Below are 25,312 nucleotides of genomic sequence, written 5' to 3' on the forward strand. Positions count from 1 at the left end.
GAGTGTGTCGTCGTTGCTGATCGAGATCAGTACAGTAGCAGCTGGGAGATTTTGCTGTGAGGGCCCCAATATGGTCTTTTGGGCCCATTATATGGGAAACTCACGCTGGAATGGGTGAACAAGGGCAGCCCTCTCAAGACCTGCAGATTATTGATCATTCACACCTTGAGGCTCCAACTGGAGCTTAGTCTTGGAGAAAGCTTATTAACCTTGTAGGCTTCGTCACCCACTGCTTTTGCAATGTCGTCATATCTCGTTTGCCCCAGTGTTTTGCATACATCACGTTGACATGTGGCACTGCCATGATTTCCCTAAGTGATGTGGAGTGAATCTTAGCACATGGCCCGATTTTAGGTCAAATCTCAATCCCAACTGGGGTGTTGGTATGTTTAGATTATCCGTATGACTGGGCATCCCACCTAAGTGGTGGTTTCCAGTCGCCTGACCCATGGCTCTTCGAACTTCATATATACACATCAGTGACTCGGATGGGAGCGTGGTAACCAGGCCTGCACTTGTATACACTTCCCAGTCATTTTGGTTACATCCATTGTTGTCATTCACTCAACGGTGTGTCTATCACCACCGTGGCTAATCCAGCTGTTGATGTACGGGAATATATATATAGTCATGCCTGTCTACAGTGGACCTCCAGGCCAATGTCACTACAGATAGACATAGACAAATAGTGTGAATCGAGGCCAATTTACTATAGAGCAGCCACAATGATACGCCATCCAATCTTCAAAGTCATACAAATCTCCATATCAGGGAATGGGTTTACAATCCCCAGGTGGTGGCGATGTTCTGTACGAGCTGTTCCACACATGTAAGATGCAATGTAAACGGATGTTGCTATAGAACCCAAAACAATGCTAAGACCTCTGTTCCTAGACAGACGAACAAAGAAGCCCACAACAAGTAGGCAATGGAGCACTCACAGTATATGGCATTATCAACACACGCTTAAAGGCCCATTGTGATAACCATTTATCATTGTCCTCAGCATCTGTATATATCTCCATCATTAGCTCAGCATTACTGCTGGTAAGAAGACATATAATGCTTTATGCATCCTTTCGAGGTCCAACCGTTGCTACAAACAGTCTAAACATAGATAACGAACCCAATCACACCGAAATATTCCACCAATTAACACCCATGTAGCCATTAGAAGGTGGTATTCATTGTTCTCCATTATTATATATATACATATATCACGTGCATATCACGTGATATTTATCACTACAAAATTTTGTATGTGTGTGGTTTTTTCCACTTGGTGTGCTACTTTGCAAACACCAGAAGAGCTCTCTAAACAAAGTCTTGTGAGCTATTCGCCATTGAAAGGACCAGCTGGAATGAGCGAGATGGATATGTCATCGGTGCGTCGTTCGTCCCGTGCCAACAAGGGACACCACAGGCGTCTTGAGGAGGAACAGAAGGAGTTGGAAGAAGCCCTGCGTAGAGCAGAGGAGGAAGCTGAGGCTGAGAGGCTTAAGGAAGAAGATGAGCATGTCTTGTGCACTGTGTGTGGCACTACGGATGCAAACTACGACGAGACTACTGACGAACGTGATATGATCCAATGTGAAAAGTGTCGTACATGGCAACACAACGAGTGTCTTCTAAAGGATCCGAGTATTATACCGGACAATTATCGCTGTAATGTTTGTGATCTGGACGACCCTTATTATAAGACATTGGAGTGCAAATTGGATCCTGTGATGGTTCGAAAGGAGCTGGATGAAGACGACAAGAAGAAAGCCAGAAAGAAGTCCGAGTTTTTGAGAGTGCTCAAGGATTTCAAAGATGAAGACGGCGCGGAAGAAGACGATGAAGGTGACGAGGTTCAGGATGGCGAATCCGATGTCTCATCCTCAGAGAGTTCGGATGAGGCCGGTGACGACGACGACGATAACATTGATGAGGAGGCTGAACGGTTGAGGAAAGAGTTGAAGGAGGAGAAGAGACGGTTAAAGTTGGAGAAGAAGATTGCTAAAGGTTCGATAAAACGGTCAATGTCAGACGCCAATGATGAAGATTCCAACAAGAGTAAGAAGCCAAAGAAGACCAAAGTGACAAAGCCGGCTCTTGACCATATCGAGGAGAAGGCAAGACAGGCAGTAAGGAAGAGGTTTGAAGGCATGTTTCTCAACCTTTTACCAGGCCATACGATCCCCAATGAAGAGGGCACCATCGAAGAGATCTCGAATAGATGGGCTCACAAGCTGGAAGAGGACCTGTTTGAAGGACATCATGATCGAGCTACCGGGAAACTTACAAAAGACTATAAAGAGGCCTCTACAAGGATCTTTGTCAATATCCGTGATGTCAAGAATACCAAGCTAAGAAACTCCATCATTGACAGAGAGATACCTTTCAACAAACTGGTTAAGATGACTGTTAATGAGCTGCTGAACCCTGATCTGCGTAAGGAGAAGGAAGAAGCCATAAAGGAGTCGATGACACAGGCCACCTTGGAGAAAGTCAAGGTCTCAAACATTAGAAGAACACACAAGGGAGACATTGTCCTGGAGAATGAAGAAACTCAGGCTGCATCACAACAGTTTGACTTTAATGTTGGACTGCCACTCGACGACAACGAGAGGAAGTTCACGGATGATCAACCAACAGTTGAGCGTAAGAGTGTTGATCTCGGTTCAAAGGATATCAACGGGATGTATAACCCTCAACACTTTGTCGATGAGGAGGATATCGTCCACAACGGTGCAGACGAAGGTGACGGCACCCCACAAAACATTGAACTCTTTGAGGATGAAGAGGATGACGACTTGGCCAAGATTCTTGGAGAAACCAGTAAGAAACTGGCCGAGGTTGATGGATACGATCCAACAGTGGTTCAGCTCAATTCACAACTATGGCATGGACAAACAGTGTTCGCTGGTGTGACTAATTTTGAGAGTTGCTTGCAGTTCAACAACACCACGTTGAATCCTGACGAGTTCAGAGACATTGCGTATAGTGTGTTCGATGGTAACCTGCCACTTGAAATCCAAGGACGATTGGACACTCGTAAAGCTGAGGACTATCTCCTAAAGATCTCCACGTCGAGGAAGATGATCTTACTGGAGCTGAAGAACTCTGACAATGTTGGAAATGGCTACAAGAGACTCTGGGACTACCTCGATTCAAAGAGCAAGTACGGTGTGTTGAGGAACACACAACCGTTTGTGAAAGATGCCTATATCTTACCGATTTCTACAAGGCTCCCGAAGTGGTTCAAGACGTTTAGCAACTTGAAAGTTGAAGGCGTTGCTGACAGGCTGTACGTTGTTCTCGTTGTTAGACAGGAGATGATTCACGATTTTGCAAAGAGTACACAACAGCCATTGATGGAGTACGACGCAACGGCCTCGCTAGGTCCTAATGAGATGGCACTGATGCAGAAGATCTTCGAGGAAAGGCCAGAGACCAAGAACAACCCAACATTGCTCGTACAGCATCTACAGCAGCTCTTGAAGAACACCATGTAAGTACATAATGGCAAAGATATCTACAGCTCTAATGAGGAAAACCCGCAATATATGCCCAAACGTAAATAAAACAATTATACAAGATTAATCATTTAAGCCTTAGCCAAAGCCTTCTTGACAGCAAATCTTTGTTGTTTCTTCAACACCAAAACTTTGAATCTGTCAAAGTCAGAGAGACCTCTTCTGGTTTCTCTTTGAGCAATCTTCTTAGCCCAGGAGGATTGAGCCCATTTCTCAGAGACACCGGCAGCGGTGAACTTCTTAGCAACGGTAGCGGTTCTAGCACCTCTTGGAACGGAGTAGGTCAATGGGGTAAGAACAACGTGGGCAAGAGAAATGGATTGACGTGGAACACCAGTGGTTGGACCGTCAACAAGAGCCTATTGTACTTTGTTAGTATGCTGTCTTAAAATCAAACTTTTCGAGAGATGGGATCGTCAGGTGTGGTGTGATGCTATGTGTGAGCACCGTGTGCGGTGCCAGACGTCTGTCTGTCGTCTTGGTGTGGTGTAGCTAGTCCTTCGTGTTCATAGTGCACCAGCGTGTGGATATGAGCTTCACGGCGAGCTCCTCAAGGACACACATTCCAGCGCTTTCTATTCGACTCTCCACCGCTTAGACCAAGCATTCACACGTGTACACACGTGTACACACACACACACTCTCTCTCTCTCTCTCCTCTCTCGTAAACGGAAACTCACTCTCTTGTGGTCAATGATCTCAACGATAGTGGCCAACTTTCCCTTGTATTGGCCCTTGTTGACCAAGACAACACGGCCGACTTCGACCAATCTCCAGTTGGAGGCCTTAACAGTGGTTTCGGTGGACATTTCTTCTGTGTTTAATGAAAACCTGCTTTGGTTGTTGAAGAACTTCTCTTGAGGTGTGAAATATTGGTTAGTGAGGTTGTTGAAGTTTTCACTTTTGCCAAACAGAGTCACCGGCACCGCACACACGCCCGTACCAACACACCGCGAACACACACGCGCACACAAACACACGAACACCACGCAAAACTGCGGTGGTGCGTGGTGGTGGTGTGTGGGTGTTTGAGGTGTTGTGACTTGTTTTTCTTTTCTTTTCCCGGTGCGCGCGGGGCTCAGCGGCAGAAGCAGGGTGCGGTGGCGGTGGTGTGTGGGTGTGTCGTGCCCTAGTGTGTGCCACATCACGTGGGCAATAGGGCTGCAAAATATGCTAACCGGAGCCCTAAGTGTTGAAAACTTTTCACTTTATAAACGGGGATGAATTATTAATTTCTTCTCGCTTTGCTCAGCTTTGCCGTCCTGAAGAAGCCACTTTGAGCCTATGGCACCATGACGACGGAGACCAGCTGTGGAGAACCACGATTGTATCAATTGTAGAGCCAGGGGAGTTCCCCATCTACACTTGATACACTGTGGTTCCTCTAGCTGGCTGTAACACTGTTTGTGCCTGTAAAGCAGGTTGAAGGTATCGATGATGACTCTAATTTGCGTTTGACTGCCCCACAGATACCGAAACACGCCTAGTTTCAACTATGGGTCTGTGTGGTGCGATGAAACCAATTTTTATACCGTCTGAGTGATCCTTCAATGGTGCTTCACGCCGTGGTCATTGGTGATGATGATGGAGAAAAAGAAGTCTCTATAAGGGTATGTGAACCATTCTTGAGACGCCAACGCCAGTGGAGAAGCACATTATCTATCGGGATGAGAAACGTTACGCCTATTCTTGATAACTAAATGAAGATTAACAAACTTTTTACACCAAGATCTACGCTGAGTCATATATAATGTGCTACTGCCTGCCTTGCAACCTTGCTATGTCCTCCTGTCGACGTATACTAACAATGCCTTCGTAGTGAATCCCTATGTATCTGTATATAACTGCGATAATTGCCACGTTTACTGCAATTGAAGGATTGTCTCGTAGTGTTAAAACTTGTTTCTAGCCCACAATTTTGAGTGCCGTAAGCGTGTGCTTCTCTTTTTTTTTGGGCTGGGGACATATATACAGAAATTTATCAACTGGTAGCATATAAACTGGAGCCAATTGCTTTCAGAATCAATCCTCACAGAGCTTTAACTCAACAGGAGATACTAATGTCGTACGCACAATCAGAAGCGAATAACAATGCCAAATTCGACGAGCTGAGCTCAAGATTATCAACGTTCCGTAATATAACTCAAGACATTGACAACATTGCAAGGGATGATTCGATAATTACACAGTTGAACGAGCAAGTTTCGAGGATCTATGATAATATACGAGACTCTTCACACGGGCTTACAAGAGCGATGCAAAGTGGCAATTCTGTCTGGAGATATGTTGGAATGGCGTTAGGTATATTCTTCATCATTTGGATGCTTACAAAGCTCTTTTAGAATCTTTTTATTTACGGGTGTGTATAGTTTTATTACAAGAAATAACACACTGTGGCATTGTGGGAACAACTCATTTGGCAACGTCTTTGCCCAATCTGTAATTACCAATGGCATTACCCCATTGAACTTTGGCCCTTGTCACAGGTAATTGTCTTCTCAGTTGTTTGAAATGCTGATCGTTTAGCTGTGAGATTGTTCTCTGCAAATCACGCTCCACAATATCCTCCGCAGACCCGATGGTCTTCACCGGGTCATCTGTGGATTCCTCAACAGAATGTTCGCCTAAGAATCTGACGTTGCCGTCTTCGTAGTAGTGAACGTCAACTGATATTTTCCCCCTGAGAGTAGCACCGTCAAAGTCATACACTGATCTCCATCTTGAACTCCAGAAGTTTGCCACGTTTGATTTGGACCCAACTACTATGATGACATCGGGTGTAACTAGTACGTCAACCTCATTGGGGTACTTATCATCCACATATCTCTGCAACTCTGATTCCAATGCAACGCAGAGTTCATCAGAATCGCTACTCTCTTCATCAACAACCTTCAGCTTGACGTGATCCACAGTCACTGTGATCCCCTTCGCATAGTCAATGAACTTATCCGTAGAGCCTTCCAATTGGTTATACTTGGAGAGTATAACACCTCCCTTGGAACTTTGAACAACAACATTGTTCTCCAGGTTATAACGAACCAGTGAATCGGAGATTATGGCATTGATGTTACTTGAAGAGATCTTCTTAAGGTCCTCCAACACTTGTGGGATTTCATCAACTGGCGCATCAGCAATCAATTGGTCTATAACGTCGTCTAACTTCATCTTCTCGCTAGCTTTGAGGGGGCCTTTAAGGTGTAAGTTTCGATATGTCAGACCCAACGATCCCGAAATTATGCCCCGTAGCCCTTCTCCCTACCTGTTTATATATATGGTGTACGGGTGTATTGATGTACGGGTTTACTGGTGTACGGGTGTGTAGATGTGCGGATGTTTACTTACACATACTTATCTAACTTAACGTGGATATGGAGCTTGCTGGTAGTTTAGAGGCTGTTGGTAATTCCCCGTGGCCTGTGATGGTACCTGCTGCTGTCCGGTTTGTTGCTGCTGTGGATACCCGGTTTGTTGCAGTTGCACCTGTTGTTGTGGATATCCAGTTTGTTGTTGTTGCACCTGTTGTGGTTGATAACCGGTTTGCTGCTGTTGCACCTGTTGTTGCTGGTACTGCTGGGTATAATGGTACTGCTGTTGCTTTATAGGGTCTGTCATCTCCTCATAGGAGATTGTGGCAGTCTTCAGCTTACCATAAAGATCCATCAAATCATCTTTTCTCTGGCGATACTTATCAATCAACGTTGCCAATTCAGGTTTGATCAAAACAACTCTTTGGTATAGAGTCTTGAACTCCTCACTCTGTGTCAATGCCAGCGACTCTTCGTCGTTAGACGCTCTTGTGAGCAAGACCAGTAGCTTCTCAACATCAGCACTGCGTGAGAGGATTTCTTGTTCCTTCAGTTGTTCTTGCATTAACTCTTCAGGAGTAGGGTCGTACAATGGAGTAACGTAGTTGAAGGGGAATAACCCGATGACGCCCCGTAATGAGCCTTTCCCCCAGTCTTTATACACCCTTTCGATCACCGTTATTACATCGCCCTTGTGGAATTTCAAATCAGCAGGGTCGTTTGAGAATGAGTCGTACAAGGCACGGACCCTTGAGAACGTACGTTGAGGTTGCTGAACTTGAGCTGGAGCCTGTGGTTGAGCTGGAGCCTGTGGTTGAGCCTGTGGTTGAACCTGCGGCTGAGCCTCCACTTGAGGTATCTCTGGAAGTGGCTGTTGCCTCTGAGACTCCCTAAGCGATAGTTCAATAGCTGTTCTCAAATCAGCATCTTCATCTTTCAATTCAAACTTCTGTGGCTTAGTCGGCGCCAGGTACTGTGGGAAACTCAACTTCACCTCACGGTACGCCTCGCTAACCGGCTTCAACGAAGGATCCCTGTGGAAAGAATCGTCCAGCTGCGCCAACACAGTGGTGATCTTGGTCTTTATCTCTCGGTGCGTCTGTGGATCCCTCATCTTGGAGAGCAGCAGCTGCATAAACGATTTCGTAGCAATGAGCTGTTGAGCTCGAGAACCGCAGTTCTCTGCAATGGCAACCAGCAGCGTCAAGCTACGTAACAACACGTTCCCATCTTTCAACGACAGCTTATACCGGAGGGCATCAATGGCTTTGGAACAGTACTGTTCTGGGTCCTCGAGGATCTTATCACACACATCGAGGTTGTACTGCCAATTGTCCTGTGTCAGCGTGGCATCCGTTGCCTTATTGATGAGGCTATCTAACGACGACATCCTTCCTTGCTCCAGTGTGCTTTGTAGTGACCGTGGGCCTACGAAAGGGGGATAACAACACATAAGACATAAACAATGAAAGTACGCTCCCACCGCCGCCTCCGCCCCGACCACCGCACCGGAACTGGGCTGGCTGTATACGTGGTGTGCGGGTGTGGTGTCCGGATGAGGCGTATGTTACATAAGCATTATGTAATCATAGGGATTACGTAATCTACCCCTATTCCTGCCGCGAATATTTCCCCTTTGGGGCATCACCATCCTGCCTCGGTGAAGGTCTGTTGCTTATGGCCAGCATCAAAACTTTTCCCCAACACGCTTGAAGCCGTTGAACCGTGAGCTACTGCCATTGCTGTGCTCTTGTTGTTGATCACCAGGACCTGTGAATACTCTCGGAATCGGTAGCTATACGTGCGAAGAAGATTGAGATGAATAAGTCGGGTACTACTCCTCCGCACACTCCAAAGGGAAGAAGAAGAAGAACGTCATCGGTTGGTAAAATCGACCTTGGTGATAGCGTTCCAGGCTTCTCTGCGCAGGCAGAGACCCCGTCCGAACGCCGCCGGTCCATCTCAAGGATAAGTGCTCTGTCCAGGGCCTCGTCGACAGACTCCGAGATCTGGGCCAAGATGTGGACCGCATGTGTTGAGCTGAACCATAGGCACATCTGGATAACACCGTTGGCCATAATGGTTGTTGTTTACTCCGCGTACTTCCTCTCTGGCAACTACACCGAGTCCAATCCACTGCACATGTTCGTCACTGTGTCGTACCAGGTTGGAGACACCTCAATGTACGGGAAGGGCATCAAGGACCTGGCTTTTATTCTGTACTATATGGTTTTCTTCTCATTCCTGAGAGAGTTCGTTATGCAGTGCATTCTGAGACCAATCTCGACGTTAGTTGGGCTCAAGAAGACTTCAAAGATCAACCGTTTCTTGGAGCAGTCGTACTCGATCTTCTACTACGGGACCTCGGGTCCGTTTGGGTTGTACGTGATGTACTATTCTGATCTCTGGCTCTTTAGAACGGACACGATGTATGCCACGTACCCTGACAAGGAGATCGATTACCTCTACAAGGTGTTCTTCCTGGGACAGGCTGCTTTCTGGGCACAGCAGTCTGTGCTCTTGATCCTACAGGTTGAGAAGCCTAGAAAGGATTACAATGAGCTGATTATGCATCATATCGTCACGATGCTTCTCATCTGGTCGTCGTACGTCTTCAACTTCCACAAGATGGGATTGGCCGTCTATATCACCATGGACGTTTCCGATTTCTTCCTGGCAACTTCAAAGGTTTTAAACTATCTGGACTCGCCGTTGACGGGACCTTGGTTCATAGTCTTTGTCGGAGTTTGGATCTACCTGAGACACTGGATCAATATGAAGATTCTGTGGTCTGTGCTTACAGAGTTCCGTACTGTGGGTCCGTATAGATTGAACTTTGCCACACAACAGTACAAGTGTTGGATTAGTCAAAGCATTACCTTCGCGTTGATCTTTGCTCTTAATTTGCTCAATTGCTATTGGCTATTCTTGATTCTGAGAATCCTGTATAGATTTGTCGCTGACAACGAGGCCAGAGATGAGAGATCAGACTCAGAGGATGAGGATGATGATGAAGAAGAAGACAATGAAGATAACAAAGTCCAAGAGACTTTGAAAGAAGAGGAAGAAGAGACAATTGAGGCTAAGAAGGACAAATAGTCAAGAAACCGGAACATGCACATACAATAATAAGAAGGGAATATACACATTCCCAGCTAATATGCGCTTATCATAATAATTAATACTTCAAACTGGTATCTACTAAGGTATTGTGTAATTAAACAAATGAATGAGATCATTTATTCGAGCGACGGTTACACTTCAAATGTTGGTAGACAACTCATCAAAATGATTAGATGAAGAGCATTCCGAAGACCAAACCAACAAGAGTGGAACCGACAATCTTTGTAGCTGCGCCTTCAAAGGTGCTGACAGCAACATCAGTTGAAGAGACACCAGCTTCAGTGGAAGCCTCGGATTGTTTGGTGACAGTTGAAGTGACATGAGCTGTCTCAGTGGAGGTCTGTTCAGCTTCCTTTGTAGCACCAGTTTCCTCACCTTCCTTCGTAGCACCGGTCTCGGTTGGACAGTAAGTGGTGTAGGTGGTAACGTCACCTTCAGCTCCAGTGGTGGTCACAGTGGTGACACCGGTGGTCTTTGGAATCTCAGTGCACTTGTCCTCTTCACAGGAGGTGATGGTGATGACGGTGGTACTGATACTTTCCTCAGTAACAGTGGAGATAGGACAGTAGGTGGTGTAGGAGGTCACGACGCCAGAAATGGTTTCAGTAACAACAGTGACACCAGTAGTGACGTCTGTAGTGGAGCAGACATCGTCACTACATGAGGTGACGGTGATAACTGTGGTGGAATCAATAGACTCAGTGGTTGTTGAAGTGATGTTGACGAAACCTGAGGAGGACGTGATGACCTCTTCAGAGCTGGAACTGATATCCTCATCAGAGCTGGAGCTGGTATCCTCATCAGCGGTGATTGTAGAAGACAATTCCCAAGTTTGAACAGCTCTCTTAGCAAATCTCTTATCATCAGGGGTGGTGATAGACAACAAAGCGTTGGAGGTCCACGAGCCACCTGAAATGATACGAGCAGCGAATGTGATGGTTAGTACATCAGATTCGTCGATCTCAGAACTAATACCAATGGTGATGGATTCTGCGCTGATGTTGATTTCAAGACCTTCAACTTCCTCACCGTTGACGGAAGCATTTGCATCAGAGTATTCAAACTCGCCAATAGAACCGTTGTTGGACACAGCCAAGTCAACAGAGGTCCAAGGACCAAGGGTTCCTGGTATGGTAATGGTCCATTCTGGAACACCAGAGATGAGATCACCGGTGAAAGTTGGCTCTGGAGCAACATCTGAGGATGGGATGATCTCAGAGTCCTCTGATGAAGCGGACGACTCTGTTGGCTCAGATGATGCTGGCTCTTCCGTTGTTTCCTCAGTGGTTGGCTCAGCAGTTTCCTCAGTGGTTTCCTCAGTAGTTGGCTCAGTAGTTGGCTCAGTAGTTGGCTCAGTAGTTGGCTCAGTAGTTGGCTCAGTAGTTGGCTCAGTAGTTGGCTCAGTAGTTTCTTCAGTAGTTGGCTCAGCGGTGGTTTCCTCAGTGGTTGGCTCAGCGGTGGTTTCCTCAGTGGTTGGCTCAGCAGCAGTTGTTTCAGTAGTTTCCTCTGTTGTTTCCTCTGTTGTTGGCTCAGCAGTAGTCGTCTCAGCAGTAGTCGTTGGAACTTCAGTTGTTGACGAGGTTGTTGTGCATCCACCGGTGTAATCACAGGCATTAATACCCGTGTCAACAGTGTACTCATCAGTCAAAGTCGTCGAACATCTCAATGTACCTGTTGGCTCAGTTGATAGAGTCTTACAGGCAGCCAATGCCTCACTGACATAAGGACCGTAGTACTTCCACAGAGTCCAACCACAGTTCATACAAGAGGCATAGTATTGGTTCAAAGAAGAGTCACTACTACAGAGACAAGTAGTGTTGTATGGACCAGCGTACGAGTTAGTGGTGTTGAGTGTACACTCAGAACCACCCATAATCATCAAACCACAAGAAGCATGACAGGCGATAGTGGCACAGTCGTCTGCGGATGCAGCCAAAGCGTAGGCTTCAGGATCAGGATGAGCAATAGCAACAGCTTCAGCGTATGCCTCAGCATACGCTTCAGCAGCAGCACTGGCGTATGGGTTAGCATTAGCCCATGGCAGAGCTTCAGCGATGGCAGCTGGGTTTGGAGCAGCCACTGCAAGAGAGGTGGCTGCGAAAAGAGCAGTGGATAACAAGTGAATGGAAGGCAACATTATAACAAAAGGAGCTATGTTGGGTTACACTGTTCTACACATCATGTGCCTGCCATTAGAGAGGCTCAAAAGTGGGAAAAGGTGATTCTATATAAGCTCGGTACAGTAGAGCCCTTCAGAAGAGCAGAAATACGAGGGCATTACGCTAGCCCCTTGATGGCTGTTCCAACTCGGTGGGATCGACGTCCAAAGTCACGTCCTCCTTCATGTTCTTCTGCACACGGCTCTGTGAATTACCAATATGGAGAAACCGGGGATTAAGCAAAGCATTGCCATGGGCTAAAATGGGCGTTTCCAGTAGAGTCCACCATCGACACCTTCCGTATTGGGACTATTTGAGGGTGTCAGTTATGCACCTCCCTGCATGTTCAGTGGTCGGGCGAGGAATAAGGTTTGCTCCTAGGGGCGGTCTCTGATCGTCGTCTCCCGTAGCAACAAGGGGTTCTGCCGTTCATTATTATCTAAACCATCAAATGACTTATGTAGTCCGTAATTGAATGGTTGCTTGTATGTGAAACTGGGGGTGAGGTGACCTTCAGTGACCACAGCTACATGTGTCACGATGTATGAAGATTAATCTGTCAACTCCGACGCCTTCTACAGACTTCGAGACTGATATTATGAAGTTGGCATGAGCGGGACTGAAGGGGTGCTCAAGCTCATGACTACGGGACTAAGGGACTCGGAAGTTCCTATTCAACCTCAAACCTTAAAGCCCACGGGCTGCACGCGCCACTGCGCAGCACACCGTGGACTATGAGATATGAGCTCATAGTTTAATACGCAACCAATGTTTTGGTTACCTTCGAGGTTGAGTTCCTCCACCCAGCTCACGTTCGTGTTCTTTTTTTAGGAAGTTAGTACGGTTAAATCTGGAGCTGCTTGCTCATTTGGGAATATGCGTGGGCAATAGAGTTCATCAGTGTGTACAGTTCATTGTAGGCACATTTATTAAGCTGTAATAGAGATGTGCTTCGGCTCGGCGATCATCAATGCCTAGAACTGTATCTAGGCATACATCTCCCCCGGCTCTAGTGATGGTTGATTAATGTTAGCTTACTAACAGCAAACATCTACACTAGTCTTTCGGCACCTTGAAGGCCCTTGCGATGGTGTGTGCGTAGTTTTCAATAGTAGGTGTTGAGAATCAAGAAAAGGTTCCAAATAGGCAGAATGTCATGTTCCAAGTCACCGATAACAATCTAAGCATCGAGTAACGATACACCCATTTTCGAACATGAGCAGGTTCGAATTGTTATTATTTCGTCTCATTACTGGAGTTCGACTCTCTCCATTTTCTGTTAATGATAAAGCAACGTGCTCTAAAGATTAATAAGCGCAATACTGTTTCTGTTATAACTATGTACCAAAATATGCGTCACTGTGATATTTACAAAGAAGAATCAACGTTTGATTCATTCGCAGCTCTGTATTGGGCAAACTGCGTCAATCTAGTATTGTAACCCTTTTCACCGCTCTTGCTCAAAACACCGCAGAGAAGAGTAACAGATCTACGCGAACTGTCATTTGCTGGGATAGGATATGTCACAAGGGAAGATTCTGAATCCGTATCAATGATACCAACAGTTGGAACTCTTGTCTGCGCAGCTTCGTGAAGTAACACTCTGTTTTCAGTTGGGTTCAACACAACGATAAGGTCTGGTTTCACAATGGAACGTTGTTCTTGAGCAGTGAGTTGTCTTCCGGTTGGTCTATCACCCATGTCGACTTCAACGCGAGCCCATTTGGATGAAATTTCAGTCGCGTTGGTCAACGTTCCAGCGGTCCATTTGGTAGAGATGTAGTAACCACCACATCTAGATGCACTCTTCTCCAGTACACGTTCATATGGAGAAGAACCAACAAATAAGATAACACCACCTTTCAAGGCAACTTCTTCAACAACTCTACATGCCTTTTTCAAATATACAAGGGTCTTTTCCAAATCGATGATGTGAATTCCCTTGTATTCACCGTAGATGAACTGTTGATTGGATGAACGGTAAAGAGACTTTGAATGGCCCAAGTGTGCACCAGCAGCTAGGAGCTTAGCAATGCTCATCTTTTCAACTCCCTGTGGGCGTGAAACCTCCAAATGTGGGATATAAACGTCTCTCAATTGTGAGCCGAGTCTACTAGCGTTCTTCTCCAAGAATTCACGACGTAAGTACAACTCCTGGGATGTGTATGGCTCATGTTTATCACTACGCTCCAATCTTGGATATTGTGTATCTGTACCAATCGTCTTAGCACCGGTAGTATCCCTGATCTTCTTGTTTGGCAAGTCGACGGTGTAATCTTTCAAGAAATCGGCAACCTCTTTGTTCTTAAGCATAGCTTGTTTCAAGCTATTATCCAAGTCACGCTCTTGTGATGGAGTCAATTTCAGTGCTTCCGTATGAATCTCCTCATAAAACTCCTCTGAAGTGAGTTCACTAAGTTGTCCCTGTGGGGCACTCGAAACGTCTTCTGGCTTTACGCTCGACGACGTCTTTGTTGATGTTCCGACAGATGCCTCTGTACTTAAAAAGCGCCCATTTAAACGGGTGAAAACAGTAGCTAAATATAGTTAGCATTTTACAAAAATCAGAAGTTATGACTCAACACTTACGGAGCCTTCTAAACATCATCCAGTTCACTTTCTCGTTATCTTCTATTCCAATGTGTTCTCCATTTCAGAGCACTCGAAAGTCAATTTTGAAAGAATTTTTCAACAGCTGGAAATCTAAGTAGGGTAACACGCTCACCCATACACCACGAAAAACACTAACTACACAACGATGTGATGCTTAAACGATTAGTATTTTGTAAATGGATTAGAAATGAGAATTGGGAAAAGGAGAAAAAAGGTATCGACATCACGCTAAGAGAGTAGGAAAGCACCTGCACCTTCATAAATTGCAGTTTTAACCTTTGAAGTTAACATATCCAAAGACGAATAGTCCGGTAACTTCAAATAGTTTGCACAAGTCATGACACTTGGTAAATAATCATCTGGTTTCAGCCCGTCTTCGGCTCTTTTCAAAACAACAGTGAAGACTGGTTTCAAGTTTTTGAATCCCCCAATTGGTAAACGCGGTGATCCTGTAAGGAATTTTAGGAAAGACCGACGTTCATCGTGTGTAAAACTGGTCATCAATTTGATCAAATTCTGGACGCTCTTGGAATCAATATTATAGCCGTGATCTGCATGAATACATGAGGCCAACGTTTGATATGACCAATCCTCTGAGCTTTCACCTGTTAACTTGACGATCTCAAGTGGTGAAAATACAAGCATTGAATAATAAGGGAAAACTTCAGAAAATCCAAGGATGAAGCTCTCCAATTGGTCTTGAATACCCTTATTGAGAGTCCAATCAATAACGAGTTCGATATACTCCTGAACATCTCCAGCAGAACTTACTATTCTTTCTGCTCCCCCTTCAACAAGTTCAATGTCATATCCAGGAACTGTGAAATTTATTCCTAATTCTGCGACAAAGTCATCGTCACCCTGCTTTTCTTTCAAATACTTCAAAGACTTGTACAGCTGTAGGTCAATATCTTTCAACTTTTCAAGCGGAAAGGCGTCATACTTCTGTTCAATCTCCAAAGCGCATAGTTCGAAGAAGACCGGATTGAACGAGAAATCCAAGATACGGCCGTCCAAAAGAGCACGTGCAATGAACATTCCCAAATACTTGAAATTCATCATACGGTCATCAAAATTTGGGTCGTTTGGGGATATTGGCGCTGGAAATAGGCCCAGTTGGGAGTAAACGTACCCATCCTCGCTGCTTTCATTATCTCTCCAGAGTTTTAAACTCTTCTCTGCAAAGCAATGACACACGTTAGAATAGAACTCCAGAGTCGGACCCAATCCTGTACCAACTTCATCGTTGAACTCAACTTCCAAAATACTTGGATGGGAAGCAAGCTTGTCTAAAACTTTGAAAGCACTCTTCAACAGATGCATACGAGAAACACGCACCTTGTGTCTAGTAATACGACCCAACGATAAGCTGCTATTGTTTTGATTGTCACCATCGGTATCTTGTGAAGCCTTATTACTCCATAACTGAATCAATCTGGAATAGCCAAAGGAAGTGGACTGCAAGAAGAAAATTCTTGTCTCTAACGGGAACAAAAAGGGAAAGGCACGAGTGATGTGAATAGACCAATCGGGTAATATTCCAGATGCAACAATTAAAGGTTCTTCTAACTGCCTTTTCAATTTTGCGGTTAGCTTGAAGTTCACAAACAACGAATCATCTCCATTAGGATGAAACCTGTACAAGACTTTAAGCAAATTCAAGATACTGATAGTTGAAGGCTGATTTAGGAGCTCCAACTCTTCTTGACTTGTAGTCGGGTACTTCTCGTCGAGATCCAAGTAAGGAACAGGACCTTTCACTTTGCGGAATGTCACATTGTGTACCTCTTGCCAAAATTTTGTTGTATCAAAATTTGAGTTTTTGGCCAGAGAACTCTTATAGAGGGCCCCGTATATCGTTGTCTCTAATGGAATCACCTCATCATCAATCGAAAATTCCAAATACCAATCACCTTTGATCGATGTAGTTGCTGGCGATCCAAAGAAAAGAGGCATAGTAACCTTGCGTTTCAAAAATGTATTGATATTGTTGAATGAAGCAATAGCGTGTACCAAAATGACAAAGCTCGACATGCCTTCTTCAAACAACGGCTCATCATCATCAGGATCTGAGACATAAGAAAGTTTGAGTTTGAGCTGTTTACCTAAAGATGCAGCTCTATTTTCACCAGTTTTCAAGCCACATCCTATAATTCCAAACGATTCTGCTCTTGTTAAAGATTCTTGGAGTTTGTGCATGAGTGTTTCGAAGATTTCGTCCTTAAACACCTCCAAGAACGTCTGTCTTGATAGGGAATACTGTCCACCAAACCTCGATTCATTGAACAAAATGGATAAAGTTTCAATGATACCAGAGCTTATAAGTTCAAAACTGGAAATGGTATATGAATCTTTCATTATGGCATCCCTGAAATTCGTCCACGTGTTTATCCACTCCTCCCTGGTGTAATCATTGCAAGCACGTAAGTCGTTCAAATTGCCATTTATATCATCCAATAGTCTTAAATGCTCCAATTTCGTACCACCACAAACTTTCCTCTTCAAGTATGTTTGTTCCATGGCTGCAGCTCTCTTACTTAATATACGAATTAAAGATGATATATTGAACTCTCTTATCGTTGGAACATTCGCGTTTCTCTGTACTTCAAGGGATCTTGGGTCCCTCAATTGAGAATATACATCAGAGAGCTCATCTTCATCGCTCATGAATTCATCTTGTTCGTAGTCGTATTGATCTTCTTCATGATGTGGTTCTTCAATATCATTACCATCTTCATCGCTGTCATCATGAGACTCGAATCTTTCATCATCCTCTTGTGCCATTTCTGCTTTTACATCAACAAGATGCCTCTCTTCACTTCTTAAAATTTCCAACAGATTTGAAGTGTCAGCTAAGAGACCTTCTCTCTCAAACTCCGTGATGAAATGATCGGGATCTTTAGTCATAAGACCATTCGCCAAAGTTAATGCAGCGTATAAGATGTGGTATGGACTCATATTTAGCTTTTCTGTCCGTATGGCGCTCTTATTCTGGATGACAATTGAACCCAACAAATTGATAACAAGTGAAGAGTCTTTCAAATCCTTCAAGTCTTCAAAAGAAGCAACAATACGTATGAGACATACCAAAGCATATAATCTAATCTCGAATACCACAGTTGCAGAATATATATTCACCAATAACGGAAAGATTTGATTTGCAAACTTCTTATACTGGGTCATTGCTGATGAATAATCCTTTGGATGTTTTTCATTTGGGGTCAATGCAGGTTTAGGGTCACAAGGTAGGAGATAAACAATGAGATATAAGATCGAGAGCGATAAATCCTTCGGTATAGACATTAAAGTTTCAACTGTAACCCCTTCAGATTCAACTCTGGAACCTTTTTGAAACCTAGTCAAGATCGCAACGATTGCATCGGCAACTTTATCAGTCTTAATAATTTCCACCGCCAAGTTATTGTTCTGCGCACAAGTACTCAGAGTGTTAATCAATCCCAACACCGTTGACAACGTAGTATCTGGGCTTGAAACAACCCTTAAGATTTTATTCAAGAGTTCCGAAGTTACAATCTTTTCTAAACTTTGAGATGTGCGAAAGTTCTTAACGATGAGGGAAATGGCAGACCAAGCATTTTCCAATTCCTGTGGATCAGTGAATTCAATCACAATACGTTGTAATGTTGGGAATATCTCCTCCACTGTTGACAAATGAGCCTGTGAAACGTTTTTCACAGAGTTTGCAACTATACGGGTGGCTTTCCTTTGTGCATGAATCGTAAAGAAATCCAAGTACATCAAAACTCCACCAAGACAACCTGCTGATAGTAGTGCATACCCGTGAAATCTTGATATGAACTCCAAAGTTTGCAACGCCTGTTCAGCTAAATCAATAGAGCTTATCTCCATCAACTTGGCCTTCAAGGTACCAATTACACCACAGTCGATGGCACCGCGACAATATGTCGGTTCAATCTCCAGCAAGTTATAGAGACAACGGCATGCAACAAGCTGTAGCTCCATATGTTCCTGCCAACGAGGTTCGTTCATGACACCAACCAACGCCTTTGACAACTGGTAATGCGGTAACCCACGCTCTGCATCGAATCCGTTCATCATTAACAACCGTTCACTCAGCTCGTTGATGGATTCCTGTACGAAATATGGATCCTCTCTTTCGTTCATGACCTTTATATAAGAATCCCATCTAGAATCACGGCGCTGTCCACCAAACATCAGGGAACCCGGTAGCATTCTGCTAACGTTCTCCAGTACAGACTCTGCGGTGGCTCCATTTCTTCTAGCATTGGCAAGTTGACGGAAGGCATCCAGCAGTGGATTCTCATCCTCATAACTGCTATTCGCTTCGTCATCGTTATCGTCATCATCACTGTCGTTGTCATTATCATAATCATTGTTGTCTTCATCCCCGTCTTCATTGTGTCCTTCGTGTGCAGAAATATCCTGATCTTGGTCCTCGTTATCATCCGCTTCCCGCTCATCTAAGAATCCCGAGTCCACGTTACTATCTTCGCCCTCCCACATGGCGCTGTGAATAGATTGCATTCCGCTGTCGCCCTTATCACCAAAGTCGCTCTGTGAACGTTTATTCTCAGACATCTTTCTATACCTTTCAGCCATCCGACGCAGACTAACGTCCTCGTCTTCATAGTCCAACTCTTCATCGGAATGCATAACCGTGTCCTCTTCTTTCCCGCTCATTGTATCCACTTATATATCAGATTATAAGACAAGGGAGCAAATGTGAAAACAACAACAACAACGTGGCGCCCACCCTTCTGTGTCTGATTCCGTCTGGGCGGCTAAATATAAACAAACGTGTACAACTAACACTCCACAACCGTCTGTTCCCTTTCTGGGTCTAATGCGTGTCCTCTCTCTCTCCCTCTAAATGATTGAGATCAACAAAATAAGCAAGTATAGATAACTTTAACAGTAAGCGCCCTATGTAAACCACACGTTTGATAGCTTTGCTCTGTTCAAGAACGAGAGGAAAGTTGGCTTCTTCTTTTGTAATTTTGATTTTTGAAGTAAGCAGCTTTGTGGCGATTTTCAATGGGGCGGCGGGATTGTTTTCTCGTGCTAGGCGTTTTCGCGAAAGGCCGCTGTGGTTATGAACGTTTGATCTCATCGATGCTCAGAGCATAAAAGACTTGAAAATTTTTTGTGCTTTGCAAACTTTGGCTAGAGAGAGCGGTTTCCTTTGAAGTTGAATTCGTTGAATATATCTTAGAAGAAGAGATGCCTAGATCCAAACGTTCAAAGCTTGTTACACTAGCACAGACTGACAAGAAGGGAAGAGAGAACAAAGAGCGTATCTTTGATGAGGTTAGGGAAGCGCTCGACACCTACAGATACTGCTGGATGTTCTACCTCGATGACGTTAGAACGCCAGTGTTGCAGGAGATCAGAACCGATTGGAACGGGTCCAAGTTGATCCTTGGTAAACGTCGTGTTCTTGAGAAGTCGTTGGGTGATACTGTGGAACAGGAGTACAAGGAGAACCTGCACAAATTTGCCAAATTTGCACATGGTGTTACCGGTCTCTTATTCACCAATGAGGAGGTGAGCACTGTGGAGGAATACTTCAAAGCGTACAAGAAGGCTGATTTCTCAAGGGCCAAGCAGAGATCGCCAATTGACTTCACCATCCCCGAGGGAATCATCTATTCAACGGGTGGACGTCTTCCAGAGGAAGATGACGTTCCTATGTCACACTCTTTAGAAGAAACCATGAGAAATAAGTTCAAGATTCCAACCAAGATTAAAGCCGGTAAGATCACGATTGCCGAGCCTTATCATGTTGTTGATAAGGGCGAAGTATTGGATGTTAGAAAGGCGCTTATCTTGAAACAGTTTGGTATCGCAGCATCTGAATTCAAAGTGAAGGTAAAGGCATATTACGATGGTGAAACCTCAGAGATCCATGAGGTAAATTTGAACATTGATGAAGAGTGAGGCCTCGAGCAATTGCTCCCTCTCCCGTCTCCCATCACTGGCGAACAATGAAAAAGTTGGCATTTAATGTTGTTGTACAATAGGAATAGATATGGTTTTTATTTTGGTTTTCAAGGTTACAATTAGTCACTATGTCCACAGGGATATCAAACGTGATACCTCTGGGCGTATAGCTTCCTCCTCTGCTATTCGTATAGGAACACCAAGTTTGTCTAGCCTACTGAGTACCAGCTCCAGCAACCGCGTATCATCGCCGCATGCCGATATCAACCTCCACAGATTGAGCGACCCTGGACACGGTCTCACCCGATACATGGCCAATAGTGCCAATAGCTGTCTAATACAAGTTACATGGACAATCTTTACACGCGTTGAAGCGCTGAGATAACCAATGGTGGACCTGTGTTCATCTGGCGGCACCTCTAACTGCGTCGGCACCTCCAAGACTATGACTAGGCTTGTGCCATCTGGAGCTATCTCCTCAACAACGCTATCAATCAAGGACGGGAACGATGTATCGGCCACAACGACAACCATACCCGTGTACTCTGCCAATGGAAAGTAGAGAGTATTCATTAATGATACAGTACAGCCGTTATACTGCCCACTCAACAGCCGGGTAACCTTCTCCTAATGCTGCCTCTCAAAAAAAAAGCCTGTGCGGGCGGGCCCGCCCGCCGCCCACCAGCAACAACAAAACAAAACAAAACACACGCAGAAAACCGTTGAAAGGAACTTCCTCGGGCTAAGTGCGTGTCTCGCTGCCTTTTTCCTTTGTCTCACTCACCGCTTGGTTTAAACATCTCGGCCCAAATTAACAAGCACATCGCCACCTCCAAGCGTGTTTTTCGTTCTGTTTTATCTCACAGTCGAACTGTCCATTGCGTGTGCGCGTGTGGATCCTCCTTCATTCATCAATTGCCCCGCCTACTTTGCTGTTTTAGCCAATAGCCGTTGCACTGGTTTGTGTTTCCCTTTTTTTGTTGTGCTAACGCGACTGTAAGCGAAAACCACAAAAGCTCTTTTTTTTCTCTCGTTGTGTGTGGGTTTTTTCCATCCTGTTCTTTTGTTCCTTTGTTTACGTTGAGACACAGCTGACAGCGGCCATTTCAATTCTCTCTTTACAGACAAAAGACGAAGGAGGCGAAGAGTGGAAACGCTGAAAGGCTTTGCAAACTATCTGGGATTGTGTCATTGAGACAGACAGACAGACAGACAGAGAGCGTGTGTGTGTGTTTGACCATGGATAAGGAAGAATCGTTTCATAGCGTTTTAAGCTTACAAGAGGCATCGGACGTGGAGCCGCTCAAGACGGAAGAGTCTGAGGTGTTGGAACACGAAAGGGATGAGCCGGTTGTGAATCAAGAGGATGTGCCTAATTCACCGGGTATGTTACCGCGCTTGCCAGGTACTCTTAACGTGAAGGCGCTGAGCAATTCTGTGGAATCTGAAGACGAAGTAGAAGGGCCGCAAAGTGCCATGGCTGCTATAACTGATACTGTCAACACGGCGGGTGAAGGTGTGCTGGGTGCTGATGAGACCGCATTGGCTGCCGATGAGGCGAATGACGACAATGATGTTACTATACAACGGGCGTTGGCTGTGGATGGTGCTGGTGTGAGGACAGCTGATGACGAGGTGGAAGACATCACCCTTGATCCCGGGAAACATGAGGATACACGCGTCAATGAATTGGTGAACTCGTTGGATGAACCTATTGATTTCAAACGCGTGTCGTCAATGACCTCAGATAGTAGCCATTCCATAGAGTCCTTCACTTCATCACAATCCCACGTACAAACTGGGAGAGACTCAAGTGAAAGTGGGGTCCAGGATGTGGAACTCGAGGATGTTATCGATGGCATTGCTCAGGTTAATTCTGTGAATGTTGCTACTTCGACTACTGTTTCGCATTCTCCAAAAGTTGTCGTTTCACAGGTACACTCTCCAAAAGTCGCAATGTCAAACTCTTCAAAGGAACTTTTAACAGGCGGCGAAATTCTACGCGACGTGTCCAATGGCGTACCCGAGGGGCCAACTGATGAAACCGACGCGTCTCAACGTGTGCTGAAAGAGCCTGTTTTGATCCAAGCTAAGTCCAACAATCAGGAAGATCAAGTACTTGAAAATGATGACACTGAAGCTACATTTGCAGAGAAATTGATTGGCACCCAACTACAATCAGAGGACCCACAGGGTAAAGAGATCAAAACGACACCTGATGATATTGTCGCTCAAGATGTGTTACCTAATGAGAGCGTATCAAATGCACATGTCTCTGGTTCTTCCTATATAACGAGTTCTAACTTTGAGACAAAAATAATCGACGATTTTGTTGGGAGCTCGCAATCAAGCGCAAAGGATGAGTTGGATCATTTGGAAAGACCTATTGCAACGTCGTCAAATATAAATATACCAAGTTTATCCTCATCATTATCAGATAACATTGGGAACATGACAATAAGAGAAGGGGTGCAAGAGGACACGTTTGAAGTTTCCAACACGTCTGGTTCTTCCTCGGGGTTGAACGGTTCAGGTACCGCATACAACAACACAACGGCCATAACGTCATCGTCAACACCAAAGAACGTCAGCAGTATAAACTCCACAGACTCATCAATGATCCCCAAAACAGAGACTCCGAAGGTACCTACACGTTATTCGAATCCAAGTGTTAGTTCTACATCATTATCGCAATCCACATTGCCTAAGGGATCCACGGGTGGGAGACGAACTGTGAGCTCACCATTTGGAAACAAATCGAAAAGATCAAGTGGAAATAAAATGAAGGGTGTATTTTCAAATATCATGAACAGTATGAGAAGTTCAAATTCACATGAAAGTAAACACCTCAGTTCCCCGTCGTTGAAAATTTCTAGTCCATATGATGCTAAACACGTTCATCACGTTGGTGTTGATGAAGATGGTCAATACACAGGTCTTCCAGAAGAGTGGCAAAAATTGTTAACCTCGAGTGGTATCACTAAGCAAGAACAACAGAAAAATCCTCAAGCAGTTATGGACATTGTGGCCTTCTACCAGGATCAAACTAAGAATGCAGATGAAAAGGTGTTTAGAAAATTCAACCAAAATAACACCCATTTGGTGTCAACAGCATCTTTCAGAACACCAAAGACTACACAAAGTCAATTCACTACCCCTCAAGACCAGCAGTTGCCACAGTTCCCTATATCAACACCGCGTTATACACAACCGCCAACGCCTATCTTAGATACAGATAAGGAAAAGACTTTTATTCCTTCGAGACCTGCTCCAAAACCACCGGGGTCTGCTGCTGCGTCGCCACACGTTGTTTCACCATTGTTAAGATCACAATCACAGAAGAGCACCAAGAGTACACCAGTGATAAGGCCTCTAGGTACGTTCTCACCTCAAAGAACAGCTCCACAAGTCCCAAAGATCCCACCACCTGTGCCAGCGCATGTCCAAACACCAAAAGCCGAACCACCTACTTCATTGGTTACCAAAGACTTGCCAGAGCAATCGGCTACTACTGGTGAGACAAACGACCCTGAACCTCCAGTTCCTGTGGCAAAAAATAGTCAAAAACCCGTTCGTGATCCAGAACAAGCTGCAATTGCTGCAGAAAGGAAAAAAGAAGAGAAGAAGAAGCGCAATGCACTGGTTTATGCTAAATTGGCAACCATTTGTTCTGAAGGTGACCCTTCTAAGATCTACAGAAATCTGTTTAAGATTGGACAAGGTGCCTCTGGTGGTGTTTATACTGCGTATGAAGTTGGATCGAACAAATGTGTAGCCATTAAACAAATGAACTTGGAGCAACAACCAAAGAAGGAACTCATCATCAATGAAATTCTGGTGATGAAAGGTTCCAAACATAAGAACATTGTGAACTTTATTGACTCTTATCTTTTGAAAGGTGACCTTTGGGTTATAATGGAATACATGGAAGGTGGCTCCTTAACTGATGTTGTTACACATAGCATCATGACTGAAGGTCAAATCGGTGCGGTTTGCCGTGAAACGTTACAAGGTCTGGAATTTTTGCATTCCAAGGGTGTTATCCACAGGGACATCAAATCTGATAACATTTTGCTCTCAATGGCTGGAGATATCAAACTGACAGACTTTGGATTCTGTGCTCAGATTAACGACGTGAATTTGAAACGTACCACGATGGTTGGTACTCCATACTGGATGGCTCCTGAAGTTGTTAGTAGAAAACAATACGGGCCAAAGGTTGACATATGGTCGTTGGGTATCATGATCATTGAAATGATTGAAGGAGAACCCCCATACTTGAACGAAGCACCGCTGAGAGCACTCTACTTGATTGCAACAAATGGTACTCCAGAGTTGAAAGAACCAGAGATGCTCACAGATACATTGAAACACTTTTTATCCTGGACACTTCAGGTTGATCCTGAAATGCGTGCTGATGCCACTGAATTGTTACATGATCCTTTCATCGTTGGTGCTGATGACGTTTCTTCGTTAGCTCCACTGGTGAAGCTAGCAAGAATGAAGAAACTCGCTGAAAAGTCTGACGATGAGTGAAGATAGACTGAGCAGTGGTTATATTTCCTTTCTTGTTCTGTAATCGGTATTACTATGGTTATTATATATGCATGAAACGTGTATTTTTGTTTGATGTTTTCTTCTACGATGCCTT

The 25,312-nt window shown here is 44.7% G+C and overlaps 10 protein-coding genes across 10 annotated transcripts; 5 read left to right on the forward strand and 5 right to left on the reverse strand.

Moving 5' to 3' along the window:
- Nucleotides 1-1,370: 1,370 nt before the first annotated feature.
- Nucleotides 1,371-3,497, forward strand: BYE1 (Bye1p; the record flags this gene model as incomplete). Its single annotated transcript, XM_020216390.1, has 1 exon — nt 1,371-3,497. One exon carries the CDS (start codon nt 1,371-1,373, stop codon nt 3,495-3,497), a length of 2,127 nt encoding a protein of 708 aa, XP_020071040.1.
- Nucleotides 3,498-3,589: 92 nt separating this feature from the next.
- Nucleotides 3,590-4,327, reverse strand: CYBJADRAFT_126787 (60S ribosomal protein eL14; the record flags this gene model as incomplete). The annotated part of the gene is made up of 2 exons (XM_020212664.1): nt 3,590-3,877; nt 4,199-4,327. The coding sequence occupies 2 exons, from the start codon at nt 4,325-4,327 to the stop codon at nt 3,590-3,592; spliced, it is 417 nt and encodes a 138-aa protein (XP_020071041.1).
- Nucleotides 4,328-5,578: 1,251 nt separating this feature from the next.
- SFT1 (Sft1p) lies at nt 5,579-5,860 on the forward strand (the record flags this gene model as incomplete). Its single annotated transcript, XM_020212649.1, has 1 exon — nt 5,579-5,860. One exon carries the CDS (start codon nt 5,579-5,581, stop codon nt 5,858-5,860), a length of 282 nt encoding a protein of 93 aa, XP_020071042.1.
- On the reverse strand, nt 5,819-6,725 carry CAP1 (Cap1p). The gene has a single exon (XM_020214884.1). It carries the CDS (start codon nt 6,681-6,683, stop codon nt 5,931-5,933), a length of 753 nt encoding a protein of 250 aa, XP_020071043.1. The 5' UTR covers nt 6,684-6,725; the 3' UTR covers nt 5,819-5,930.
- A 150-nt stretch (nt 6,726-6,875) lies between these two features.
- HSE1 (ESCRT-0 subunit protein HSE1) lies at nt 6,876-8,563 on the reverse strand (the record flags this gene model as incomplete). Its single annotated transcript, XM_020216391.1, has 2 exons — nt 6,876-8,214; nt 8,472-8,563. 2 exons carry the CDS (start codon nt 8,561-8,563, stop codon nt 6,876-6,878), a joined length of 1,431 nt encoding a protein of 476 aa, XP_020071044.1.
- CYBJADRAFT_167394 (TLC domain-containing protein) lies at nt 8,475-10,075 on the forward strand. The gene has a single exon (XM_020214885.1). It carries the CDS (start codon nt 8,642-8,644, stop codon nt 9,920-9,922), a length of 1,281 nt encoding a protein of 426 aa, XP_020071045.1. The 5' UTR covers nt 8,475-8,641; the 3' UTR covers nt 9,923-10,075.
- Nucleotides 10,076-10,115: 40 nt separating this feature from the next.
- CYBJADRAFT_172767 (uncharacterized protein) lies at nt 10,116-12,083 on the reverse strand (the record flags this gene model as incomplete). Its single annotated transcript, XM_020216392.1, has 1 exon — nt 10,116-12,083. One exon carries the CDS (start codon nt 12,081-12,083, stop codon nt 10,116-10,118), a length of 1,968 nt encoding a protein of 655 aa, XP_020071046.1.
- Nucleotides 12,084-13,419: 1,336 nt separating this feature from the next.
- On the reverse strand, nt 13,420-19,401 carry UFD4 (putative ubiquitin-protein ligase UFD4; the record flags this gene model as incomplete). The annotated part of the gene is made up of 3 exons (XM_020217128.1): nt 13,420-14,642; nt 14,695-14,736; nt 14,967-19,401. The coding sequence occupies 3 exons, from the start codon at nt 19,399-19,401 to the stop codon at nt 13,474-13,476; spliced, it is 5,646 nt and encodes a 1,881-aa protein (XP_020071047.1). The 3' UTR covers nt 13,420-13,473.
- Nucleotides 19,402-19,903: 502 nt separating this feature from the next.
- MRT4 (ribosome assembly factor MRT4) lies at nt 19,904-20,834 on the forward strand. Its single transcript, XM_020214886.1, has one exon. It carries the CDS (start codon nt 19,942-19,944, stop codon nt 20,656-20,658), a length of 717 nt encoding a protein of 238 aa, XP_020071048.1. The 5' UTR covers nt 19,904-19,941; the 3' UTR covers nt 20,659-20,834.
- Nucleotides 20,835-21,465: 631 nt separating this feature from the next.
- STE20 (mitogen-activated protein kinase kinase kinase kinase STE20) lies at nt 21,466-25,309 on the forward strand. Its single transcript, XM_020214887.1, has one exon. The coding sequence runs from the start codon at nt 21,901-21,903 to the stop codon at nt 25,195-25,197; it is 3,297 nt and encodes a 1,098-aa protein (XP_020071049.1). The 5' UTR covers nt 21,466-21,900; the 3' UTR covers nt 25,198-25,309.
- The last annotated feature ends 3 nt before the right edge of the window (nt 25,310-25,312 follow it).

The sequence above is a fragment of the Cyberlindnera jadinii genome, assembly GCF_001661405.1.
Source record: "Cyberlindnera jadinii NRRL Y-1542 unplaced genomic scaffold CYBJAscaffold_5, whole genome shotgun sequence".
Taxonomy (NCBI): Eukaryota; Fungi; Ascomycota; class Saccharomycetes; order Phaffomycetales; family Wickerhamomycetaceae; genus Williopsis; species Williopsis jadinii.

What these genes read in the sequence shown, in the direction of transcription:
- CAP1 (XM_020214884.1), bottom strand. Translation starts at nt 6,683, where the DNA reads ATGAAGTTAGACGACGTTATAGACCAATTGATTGCTGATGCGCCAGTT.
- STE20 (XM_020214887.1), top strand. Translation starts at nt 21,901, where the DNA reads ATGGATAAGGAAGAATCGTTTCATAGCGTTTTAAGCTTACAAGAGGCA.
- CYBJADRAFT_167394 (XM_020214885.1), top strand. Translation starts at nt 8,642, where the DNA reads ATGAATAAGTCGGGTACTACTCCTCCGCACACTCCAAAGGGAAGAAGA.
- MRT4 (XM_020214886.1), top strand. Translation starts at nt 19,942, where the DNA reads ATGCCTAGATCCAAACGTTCAAAGCTTGTTACACTAGCACAGACTGAC.